Source organism: Herpailurus yagouaroundi, unplaced genomic scaffold, assembly GCF_014898765.1.
Source record: "Herpailurus yagouaroundi ecotype Mexico unplaced genomic scaffold, PumYag 29, whole genome shotgun sequence".
Lineage (NCBI taxonomy): Eukaryota > Metazoa > Chordata > Mammalia > Carnivora > Felidae > Herpailurus > Herpailurus yagouaroundi.
The window spans coordinates 30,746,183-30,758,705 of NW_024412377.1; the positions used below are offsets into that span (position 1 = coordinate 30,746,183).

The 12,523-nt window shown below is 42.8% G+C and overlaps 1 protein-coding gene across 1 annotated transcript in view; it reads right to left on the reverse strand.

Moving 5' to 3' along the window:
• Window positions 1–12,523, reverse strand: part of LIFR (LIF receptor subunit alpha) — a 75,612-nt gene that overhangs the window by 40,599 nt on the left and 22,490 nt on the right. Inside the window, exons 2-4 of the mRNA XM_040495731.1 lie at window positions 9,966–10,126; window positions 7,948–8,062; window positions 5,461–5,600 (exon numbers count right to left, since the gene is read on the reverse strand). Of these exons, the coding sequence (XP_040351665.1) occupies window positions 5,461–5,600; window positions 7,948–8,062; window positions 9,966–10,104 (394 nt within the window). The 5' untranslated portion in view covers window positions 10,105–10,126. The remainder of the gene's footprint in view (window positions 1–5,460; window positions 5,601–7,947; window positions 8,063–9,965; window positions 10,127–12,523) is intronic.

The following is a 12,523-nucleotide window of genomic DNA, read 5'->3' on the forward strand; positions in this document are numbered from 1 at the left end:
GGGATGCTACGAGCTATTACTGGTGTGGATATCTGTAAACAGCAGCAAGACCATAGGAATGACCAAGGCATTAAGTGAGGATGCCAACAGGGTACCATGCAGATCTGTGAAGTACTCAGCAGGGTAAGAAGTCCTTCAGAAAAGCTAGCTGAGCTGTGGCGTGCAATGCAGTGCAGAGGGCTGGGAGACATAATGTGATTAAGTGGGAGACCACTGGAGAAAGGCTGACCAGGGTAGCAAGGATATGGATCGTGATACCTCATCATGTGCATGAGGGATATGGAAAAGGAAAAACCCTGATAGGCACTTCAAAGAAATGACCAGATTGAAGAAATGAGGGATTAGCATAATGAGAAAGGGAAACATCTAAGATTTCTTCAAGTTTCTAGCCCAGAAAGCAGGCAAAAGGAATCACCGACATTGGGAAGAAACGGGAGGATAGGCTCTGGATGACCAAGTGTCTGGGGAGGTAGAGCCTACCAGTGGAGAGGTCTGCAGATAGCAAGTGAGAACGGGGACCATCAGCACCATGGACACAGACTCAAGAGGAACTCTCTGAGTGTAGCTGAAGAAATGAACTTGAACACAGACTCAAAATGGCCAAAGCTTGTTTGAGAGCTACCAATAGACAGTCACAGCCTCAAGGAGCCAGAGAACCCCAGCAAGAATCCTGAGAGGCACAAGGAAACCAGAGAAGATACAGCATTGCTAAGACCAAAAGAACTGGGTTGTCATCTGCCAAATAAAGACAGTTCATAGAAGAAAACTGAGCAAAGACCACTGACATTGGTGAGGGTACTGTTAATATTTGAGAGAGAAGTTTGGGAAGGCAATGGGCTCTGAAGCTGCCTTACAAAAGAAAAAAAAAAAAAACATGCTCAAGGATATAGTACCTCATAGGGAGAAAATGGTAAATTTCTTACTTTTCAAAATCTTCAAGTCTCCCTACCTACAAGGGATGAGTAAATTACTAAAATAGTTTGGCTCAATGAAAAACACATAAGATACGAACCTGTTCTGTTCTATGAAACATAGGCTTCTGGTATGAAGGGCAGACAATGTTGGGATTCTTTCCTGCATGTTCTCTCTTCAAATAACAATGTGAACGTAAGTTAAAAGAAACCCAGAGACACATGTTCTTGGGGGCTCACACCTCTCCTAGCACTTCCCCAAAAAGCACAGGGGCCAGTGAAATAAGTCACGGCAAGCACAAACTGCAGGACTTTCCAGAGGTAGGGTAGCCAAATGTGCTAAGAACATAGCACTATATAACCTGTATTTGCACTATACAGCCTATAACAAAAGTGGCAGAGCAAATCAATACAAATTAGTCTTGGGATTTACGAATAAGTTCTCAATAAATTTAGCTGAAATTTGCTGAGCACAGTGCTCTACACTGGATCTGTGTAAAATATTTATGGCTGTACAGGAAATAGTACATGTGGATTCAAAACCTAACCACGATGTAGCAAAGTCAACAGTTTCACAGCTACATGAGGACAGTGGAGGATGCTTTACAGGGCAAATTTTAAGTAGGAACTGCTTTTAAAACAGAAGGAGCCACTGGGGCATCTGGGTGGCTCAGGTGATTAAGTGTCCGACTCTTGGTTTCAGCTCAGGTCACGATCTCACGGTTCATGAGTTCAAGCCCAGCAAAGGGCTCCAACACTGACAGCATGCAGCCTACTTGGGATTCTCTCTCTCCCTCCCTCTCTCTGCCCCTCCCCCCTCTCAAAATACAATAAATAAACTTAAAAAAATAAAATAAAACAGAAGGAGCCACTATATCATATACCTGAAACTAATATGTTAACTAACTGGAATTAAAATAAAAACATAATAATAATAATAATAATAATAATAATAATAACAACAATAAAACAGAAGAAGCAAACAAGGAGCAAGAAATTCAAGGTGCCAGTGTGATCACCCAGAGCAGAGGCTTCTAAGAACATGGTTCTTTCAAGTGTTTCAGGATGTCATGATCCAGTAACTTAAAGATTATGGGAGCATTTACACAAGGTATTTGTCTATTAAGATGCTCCCTCCCTGAAAAGTACATGTAATTTACATGTTATCTAAATAGAAGTGGGCTACTCTTCAAAACACAAGTCATATACAGTATTTTAAGCTAAGGAAGGTAATAATCACAATTATACAAATGAAAAGATTAAATACACACACACTTTTCTCACTACTTCATAGTATACATCCTCACAGTAAAAGGGAAGTTTCCCTAAGCTCCCATGAACTATCTATTATCTGCATTTCTTTCCAGCTAAAACGGACACTTGAGGACAATATTAATTTGCTTTCTAAAAAACAGGAACTTTTCAGCTGGGAAAGAAATGTAATCATTTGTGTTTATTTTTTAAAGCTAGTACATCTTTACCTATAACCTCCATGTTCTTCTTCCTCAGGACATCAGAAGATGGGGGCTTCCCTACTTCATTTATGGGATCTACATGATTTTATTCTGCCGCAGACAGATCCATACTTTCAGGTTATTTTAAACTTAAGACACTAAAAGTCTTACAAAGACTTCTTTTTGTGCTAGCCCTGGCCAATTAGAAGCTTATTAAAAAAAACTGTACACACACACACACACATATATATATATATATATTAGTTTTCTTTATATGTATACTGTTGAAAGCATCTGAAGAAAACTGAATTTCTCATACTTTTTTAAGCAGCCAAATGCCCCAAACTCCAGATCCTCTAACGCACAACTGCACCAACATTCCACAGCTTCTCCCGAACACAGCAGGTACTCAAAGATTTGCTGATGCAGCCACCTCCCTCTCTTATATTCATCTAGTTTGCTTTTCAATTTTCTTAGCAGTATTATCATAGTAGTAGCAGCTTAGTATTGGGATACTATTAATCTAATATTCTAATCACAATCAGACCCAGTATTATTAAAAATGCTATCAACAAACTACATGATATGTAAAAACAATGAACTATATCATTCTAGTAAGTCATCCAGAATCTGTCTTGATTTGCCTTTCTAGTTCTTTAATTTTTTTTTTTCAACGTTTATTTATTTTTGGGACAGAGAGAGACAGAGCATGAACGGGGGAGGGGCAGAGAGAGAGGGAGACACAGAATCAGAAACAAGCTCCAGGCTCTGAGCCATCAGCCCAGAGCCCGACGCGGGGCTTGAACTCGCAGACCACGAGATTGTGACCTGGCTGAAGTCGGACGCTTAACCGACTGCGCCACCCAGGCACCCCTTTAATTTTTTTTTTAATGTTTATTCATTTTTGAGAGACAGAGATAGACAGAGCATGAGTGGGGGAGGGTCAGGCAGAGAGGGAGACACAGAATCTGAAGCAGGCTCCGGGCTCTGAGCTGTCAGCACAGAGCCCGACACAGGGCTCAAACCCACGGACAGTGAGATCAAGACCTGAGTTGAAGTCGGACGCTCAACCAACTGAGCCACACAGGCGCCCCCCCCCCACCCCTTTCTACTTCTTTCTATCCAATACTGACATCTTCAAGCAGCTCCCAGACAGAATCTTCTCAATACCTACTGAAAAATCAGACAACACAAACTGGCTCTCTGACAGAGTCCTGGGGAATTTTTTAAAAATCTGGAAAGAAATTAAGTTAGATTCCTCATACTTTACTACAAAATAATTCCAGATGTGTAAAAGATTTAAATCAAGCATGATAATAAAACCAAAATCTCAGAGAAAAATAGCAAGAGAGTATATTTATATAAAAATGAAAACCATGAAGTTTAAATTTTAAATTTGGGCAATTATTTGTAGGAAATATGGCAGAATTAATAACAATATTGAGAGCTCTTGTGAACTGATGGAGGAAAAGCTGAGTTTCAACACAAGAGAAAAATGAGAGAGGATACAGACAGTTCAGAAAAGAATGAGAATGACTGATCATTTTTTCCCAAAAAAGTAATCACAGAAATGCAAAGTCAAAGTGCTCTAACTGGGGGCCACCAGATTGAAATGGCAGAACTAAGAGAAATTGGCAAAACCCAGTCCTGGCAAGGAAGTGAAGAACAAGTCCCCTCTAGTGTGACGTTTGCAAAGAGACTGAAATGCAGAGACTCAAAAGTTTTGGAGAGCAACTGGCAATGGACATCAAAATCCTAACAAGGGGACTGTTTTTAATGCAGCTTTCCCAATTCTAGGAATTTAGCCTTAAGGACATCATCACACAAATCAGAAACACGTATTTGCGAAACACGTTCATTAAAACATTGGTTATTACACTGAAAGACCAGAAATAAAAATCTCAATGTTAATAATCAGTCACTTAAGTAATTATGGTACCTCCACTCAGTGGAATACTCTGCAGCCTATACAAATAATACAGATTTATTTAGATATCAAACCGAAAACTCTGTTTTCTGTTAAGCAGGTTACTTATGTACTAATATGAACCTCACTGTTTATATGTATATGCACAGAAAATATATTTAAGTGTTAAAAGTATTTCTCTGTGGGTACTGAGATCATGGCTGATCTGTTCAAAACATTCTCACATGGATCTCACATACAGCTACAGAAAGAAAGTAACAAACATGGCTCTTCTCTCTTTAACTTAAAAGGCAGTGAGACAAGATGCTAAGTTCCTGGAAAGCACGCTTTGTTATTATCCTTTCAAAATCTGTTCTATCTCAGACACAGACCGCTCCAAACATGCATCTTATCTATAAAATTGAACAAGTCACCAATTATATTTTTCTCCTTGTTGCAAAGTAAGTCATCCTTATAAGACTCATCATAATGTCATTACGATGCCACGCCCTCACAGTTGTCAGGAGAGAAAGAAACCTGCTTCTCCCACCATTAAGAGTCAAGAGTACTGGGGTTTTTAAGGTCTCAGTGTGTAGCAAAATCTCCATCTCCATCAGTCTGGGCTATGTCACGAGAGTAACATAGGTCATAGGCATTCAGTCAACACACGTGTAGAAGATCTTGCCACGTGCAAGGCAGTGGGCGAGGTGCCAGGTGTAGAAGGCACACTCCCTGCCCTACTGAGCCTATTTCTTGCAGAAGCAACAAACGCAGTGCCTTATTACATAACACATTATTAATGCAACTGTGAGAAATGCCACAAAGGAGAAAAACACACTGCCTAAGGGAATGTTAAGAAAGGAATCGGATCTCCTCTGGGAGGGGACAGTCAAAGACCACTTCCTAGAGCATGCGACACCTGAGGAATTCTGAAAGGTATGCAGGAATCAACGAGGCGAAGTGATGCCAAGAAAAGTACCCGCATGTGGAAAGGATCGTCAACTCTGTGACATTTACTCTGACTCCTTCCTTCCTGATCCTGGCTATGCTCTAGAATCCACAGTATGGTTGCTGGGGAAATGAAACTATTGGTCTAACAAGTGGAATTCAAAAGAAGAGTAAATTTCTGCCAATTACAAAGCACTGTTGCTGCCTTATTTTCAAATCAATTTTCTTTTCAAATACTTACAAACATTTTTTTCATTTAGGGTGAATTTACTTATAGGATTTCCAAAATCATATAGACGATTTATGGTTATTTCATGATCGCCAGGTAAAAGGGCTGGGATTTTAGCATTTGCTTTCTCTGACTGATAACAAGAACGGGACCTGCAATATAAAAAAATCACATTTTAATTAGTGGATAAAACTAATAGTGCAATTTTCATAAAAGCCTGATTAACACAAAATGCACCAGAAAATACTTTCTGTTCTTTCATACAGAAACATGATAGGTTACACTGCGTTTTAAGACTGAGAAAAGAGAGGTTAATGGTTAAGTGCATCAACATGGAGGATGAATAACCAGATTGGGACAGAGAGTCGAGTGATAAGCAGAGATGGTCATTTCAAGAAACTCAGGATTTCAGCATGCCCTTCACACTCCCACCAGCCTTCCCTCTGCAGCCTTCCCTCGAGCTGCACACGCCTGCTCCCCTAACCCCCCACCCCTCTACAGAAGACCATCACAGAGTCTCACGTGCAGAGGCTGCTCCACAGATAGAGGACAAGAATGAAACTGGCTGTCTGTGGCCCTTCAAACACACCCTCGACTTGGCCACTGTTTTGGCTCACGCTTTGGTCTGAACAACACTTTCTCATCCGCTCTGTTTCCAAAGCTCTTCCAGTTCCCCACCCATTATCCCCTGGACAAAAGTCATTCCTCTCCTCTGTGGTTTCATGGCCCTCTGAACCTTTCAAGAGGGCATTTATATTATTTTAACCGTTATTCATGTATATTTCTAACGTTCCATGCAAATCTGAACTCAAGCAAAGGGACTCTGCGGTGTCCCGGCGTCCCAGCGTCCCTGCCCGGCACCTCGCTCGGGCCTCTCCACGTCACTCACTAGGAAGGACCACCACGGAACAGGTCGGCTCACCTGTTCTCAGCCTCACAGCGGGAGGCTTCGTTAGGTGTCAGTAACACAGAACCACCTGAATTCACTAAATAGTGCTATTTCATAAGTTCCATTATGCCACTGAGCCCCTATCCTTTCAGGCTGGAATGTCCTTCTGTCCTTTTGCTGCTGAGAAGACCGGGAATTAGTACTCCGCAATCACCCCTCCAACAGCCTCTCCGGCACCCCACGCTCCTCAGTCAATGCTCCGTCGGCCCTTCACATAGAATTTCCACATTTCTGGCAGCACCTGACCCACAGCACTGCTACGATTGGTCTCCTGTGAACAGAGAGTCAGAACAACTCCCTCCCCCTGTGGCCTGAGGTAAGCCACTCATGTTATTTACCAGGTTTGTCAGGTTCTCCCAGACCTGCTGGACTCACAGCAGGACTGCACTTCCCACTCCTCTGAGGCAAGGCGTAGCAATGCGACTTTATTTGTGGAGAAATGGGAGTGAAAGTCACATCTGTCACTTCAGGAAGGAAGCTCTGAAAGCCAGCACTTCATGCACTGGAGGGTGAGGGAGCCCTAGGCCGGGCGCCCTGCGGGAGAGACTCGGGGTAGAGATGCCAGCTGGCCCCAGAGGGCCACAGGACGAAAGCAGGTAATAAGCCTTTATTTTCACAGCAAATAAGATGTTAGAGCTGTTTCTGCAACACAACCAAGCTCCTCCTGGTTGACAAATTCCCACAAAGCTTAGACTAATGCTCAATAAATGTACACCAAACGGGGAAAACCTGAGTAGTACTTAAATGCAGACTTATGTCAATTCGCATTAGGACCGCCCATCAGCCAACTGCCCTCAGACCCGCCGTGCCGAACAACTCTGGTGTCGCTGAACCACTTTGCCTGGGCCCGTGGAGCCAGGGACAGCGAAGAGAATGTTCTGGTTTGCAGAGAGCCCAAAGGCCTCACCTCCAGGCTTCGGAGCTTGTGGCCTTCTCCAAGATCGCCCGAGAGGGGGAAGGTGGTGGGACCTGTGACCGGCCTCCTGATGTCCACTCTCCCTTTCCCTACATTAACCCCAGGTTTATCCAGGCACACTACCCCGCCTCTTATGCAAAGAAAATCACCCTTCTTTTCCTCATTGCTTTCTGGAAAGGCAGACATGACGGCCACTCCTCAAGCATCCTGGGACCATGAGGCCCTCTGCTAAAGGTGGCACGGCGGCATGATAAAGAGGAACCTGGGTCTCTCATCAACAACCATGTCAGCCTTGAACTGCCTACTCCAGACCTGACCTTTCCCATTTGGCAGAGTCAAAACCTCAACCTAACTGATCTAGACAGATGGTGTGGGACAGACCAGTAAAACTTCTCTACAGATCAGAATCCACAACATATTCAAGGTGTGTTCCATACTTAATATTCATATAACAAAAGAATCAAAGTTTTAACCAGGAGAAGGGTTTTTTTCCACTTTGATTGACGTAAGATTCAGATTTTTTAGGAAATAGCTAAGATTTAAAATTTCATTAAAAAATTTCTAGAACAAAATCTCTATGTTCTACAACTGAAGACCTTTAGGTTACAGCTAATAATCAAAGTATCTCTATTACCTGCTTTCAATGCAAACTTCATAAATAGTACCATGGCCTGCTCCAGAGGGTGCTTTCCAAGAACAGTCCCACACTTGCAAATTGTTAGTTATACACTTCAAATCACGAGGAGCCCCTGGAGAAGGAGAGAAACACACACACACACACACACACACACACACACACACACACACACACACAGAACATGCTTAATAATTTAACTGCACTGTAAAAAGGTCAACACATCAAATCATCTTTTTTTTTTAATTTAAAAAAAAATTTTTTTTTCAACGTTTATTTATTTTTGGGACAGAGAGAGACAGAGCATGAACGGGCGAGGGGCAGAGAGAGAGGGAGACACAGAATCGGAAACAGGCTCCAGGCTCTGAGCCATCAGCCCAGAGCCCGACGCGGGGCTCGAACTCACGGACCGCGAGATCGTGACCTGGCTGAAGTCGGATGCTTAACCGACTGCGCCACCCAGGCGCCCCTCAAATCATCTTTAGTCATGAGTATGAGCACATGTGTCTGCACAGGAGCCAGGTTCTTTCTGCAGGACTGACTGCAGAGTCACAGGAGGGACTGGTTTTAGGTTTCTCTTTGTAGCTGTGGATTAAAAAATGAGAGGAAACCGATGGACGTGGGCCAACCACTAGACCACTTAGGGACTGGGCCTCCATCAAAGTCCCACCTCCAGCCACTAAGATAAATGCAGGGAGGGACGGTAGAGTCAAGGATGAGACCCAGAGAGGGCCTAGAAGATTTTTTAAATAGCCCCATTGGCCCCACTCCTTCCCCCAAAACAAATAACTACAAGTAAAAATTACATGTTCCCCATGCCCACAAACACAGCTTCTGAGCACTTGTAACCATTGCTGTCTCTTTGCCTGTTACCAGACTGCTACCTGCATGGAAACCCCATAACCAATCTTTAGATTTTTATGAAGCATATGACATTTACACAGTAATGAACTGACACGAGTCTGAAAAATATGTCTTTTGTGTAGGCCTAAACAACTGAAAAGTAACAAATGACTCAGAAGATTATAATCCTAATAGTGCTTATTCATACCTATAAAATACTATTAGGTCATGGAATACAGAAGCACGATACAATGAAAAATTATCATGCTGAAAAGAAAATGAAAAAAAAGGAGGGTACGAGAGGGAGGACAAAAGGCAAAAGGAAGGAAGAGAGGGAAGGAGGGAGTGGATAAAGCAATTATAGTGTAAAAAAGGTTATTCTCTCTCAGACTCTATATAAATGTCTCTGAAAAAGATTTTTTTTAGTTTTTACACACGATTGGCATGGCATTTCGGAAAGCAATAAATTATAAAGCTATTTATATGACAGAAAACAAACACATTAGAAATACATTAGAAATTATCAGTAATCATAATAAAATTATTCAACAGTGATCCTGGGGGAAAAGTGATGTTTAATTATGGAAATAATATTAAAAATAAGTTCAGGGGCAAAAGGATAATGTTCTTCATAAAAATAAGTGAGGTAGTAAATCTACACAAACATTTTCAATATATTTAAAAAAGATGGACACAGCATTTTATTAAAGAAAGATATTTAGATTTCATTTATGTGACATTCAGAAAAGCAAAATTATAGACAAAACATAGGTCAGTGTTGGCTGGAGGTGGGGAGAGAGGGGCTAAATACAGAGGAGCATGGAGAATTTTCTAGAATGTCCTACTTCTTGATTGTGCCGGTGTTTACATGACTGTGTACATTTGTCAAAACTCACACAATTTTATCCTAAAAGGGTGAATTTTATTTTATGTAAATAATATCTTAACTTTTTTAAATGGGGCAAGAATATTTACATCTACCTTTATGGGCCTTTATAAAAGAGAACAAAAAGTACACAGAAAAAAAAAAAAGATTGCAAAGAAATGGATTTTAACCACAGAAAACCTGAAGGGTTCAATAAAGACACAGGATCACCTCATAACCAAAACAGTAATGGCAAAAAATAGCAATGGCATTGCAATCAGTTTATTCTCTAAGACTCAGATGTACTTACCCCTTTTCTGGCTATTTACTTGATTCATTAAATACAGAAGAATAAATGTTAGTAAGAGCCGCTGGAAACTTGAAGTCATCCTCATCCTTTTACCATCCACCATCCGGGATGGTCTTCTCAAACGCAAGGAAATGTTCATTATCCGTGCAAAGCAGTCAGTCCTAGGCGAGGAGAAGAGTTTCAAACGGTGCTCAAAGTGCTCCAAAGACCCCTCGTACTGTGCCCACCGGCACAGAAAACAGAGCCGCGCGAATACTGAAACATACTCTACATGAACAACTTTGTGCACACGAGACTCAAGCTGCCCGGGCTTCAGGAGATGTGAACATTCAGACACAGCGGTTGCTTCCGGGATCCGTCACAGGCTCAACTTTCAATGACAGCCGCTTGGGGCGCCTGGGTGGCTCAGTCGGGTAAGCATTCAACTTCAACTCAGGTCATGACCTCACGGTTCTTGGGTTCAAGCCCCGCATGGGCTCGGAGCCTGGAGCCTGTTTCAGATTCTGTGTCTCCCTCTCTCTCTGTGTCCCTCCCCCACTGTGCACGCTCACGTGCGCTTGCCCACTTTCTCTCTCTCTCAAAAATAAACATTAAAAAAAATTAAACAAATGATGGGCTTCAAGTTCAAGATTATAACCAAGCACATATTTATAACTCTCCACTCCAATACTATTCAGTATAGAAAAGCAGAACATGAAATTGAAGTTTTGACAATTTTAAACGATGTACGGAATGACATTTAAAATTTTTTTTTTTCAACATTTATTTTTGGGACAGAGAGAGACAGAGCATGAACGGGGGAGGAGCAGAGAGAGAGGGAGACACAGAATCCGAAACAGGCTCCAGGCTCTGAGCCATCAGCCCAGAGCCTGATGCGGGGCTCGAACTCACGGACCGCGAGATCGTGACCTGGCTGAAGTCAGACGCCTAACCGACTGCGCCACCCAGGCGCCCCGACATTTTAAATTTTAATTAACATAGTCATTTGTGACAAGTCATTATTTCTTTTTTGTTTATACCGTGATATGTTTATCTTTCGTATAAACTTAAATAGTTTAAAGAAAGAATTAGGACAAATAGTAGTATAGCGGGTTTGCAGATGTGACAAAAGTATTGACAACACAGAAATGATGAAAGTGTACCAAACACCACAATGGGAGGAAAGGGGCTGCTGGTAAACAAGAAGATGGGCAGCGATTGAACCTGGAGTGCCATGGGGAGTGGCTGCAATGCAGGCAGGCGCTGTTCAGCCTAAGAGCTCCCAGAGACACTTGTCAGCAGCAAATGCCTAGAGACAGGGTACCAAGCACTGGGTCCCCATCCAGGCACTGGAGATACACACTGAGCCATACCAAGTCCTGGCCCTCAAGGAGCCTGGACTCTAGTTGGGAGATACACATATACAAACAAGTAAGAAATTTCAGATCTTGAAAGGTGCTTTAAAAACTAGAAGAAGTCTGAGGCGCCTGGGTGGCTCAGGCAGTTAAGCTTCCGACTCTTGATTCTTGGCTCAGGTCATGATCTCACGGTTCGGGAGTTCGAGCCCCTCGTCGGGCTCGGCACTGACAGCGTGGAGCCTGCTTGGAATTCTCTCCCCCGCCCCTGCCCCTCCATGGCTCTCTCTCTAAATAAATAAATAAACTTAAAAAAACCCAAAAAACTAGAATAAGTCAATGTGTGTGAGAGTGTGAAAGTGAAGATGTTAGCTAAGCTGAGGCCTGACTATAACTAGAAGATGGCCATGATAAGAGCAGGGGAAAGACAGGCAACAGCAGATACAAAGCCCTAAGAAAGGACAAGCTTACTAGGTTCAAACGTCAGGAGGAAGGGCCGGGGCTGGGGCCAAGAGGAGGTGGGCTGGTCAGGCCACAGAGGGCCTCTGGGCCATGGAAAGGATATGGAGTTCCGAGAAAAGAATCTACTGCTGTGTTTTAATCAGGGGAGATCCATGATCTGACGTGCACTTTGGGGAGACTTCTCTAGCTGCTACATGGAGGGTGGGCTCCAGGGGAGGAGAGAAGAGGCAGGGAAACCATAGTGCAGGTGACATCACCACCAGTGGTGAAGGCTAGGATTCTAAGAGCAGACGTGGAAGAGGCAGTCACATGTAGGCTCTGTTCTAGAGATGGAAGGTCTTCCCAATGCACTGCAGGCAGGACAGTGTGGTGAAAAAAACACAGATGGGGGCTGAACCCCAGCCGTGCTACTCATTGTGTGGCCTGAACCTCTCTGTGCCTCAATTTCTTCATCTGTAAAGTGGGGGTGATAACAATATTTTCCTCTTAAGTTTTTTGTAAAGATTAAAGGCGTAAATAAACGTAAAGCACTTAGCAGAGTACCACACACGTGGTAAGTGGTACTGAGCGTATTCAGTGTGTTGTGTGAGATAGAGGGAAAAGACAGGAAGCAAAGATGGCTATCAGATTTGGTGGGAACACAACAATGGAAGGATGGTGGTGCCATTTAAATCCTCTCTGGGTCCATAAAGAGGGAGGCAGCGATTTACGGGACTGTTTACAGACAGTCTGTTTGTAACAGAGATTTGTTTAAAGACCTCA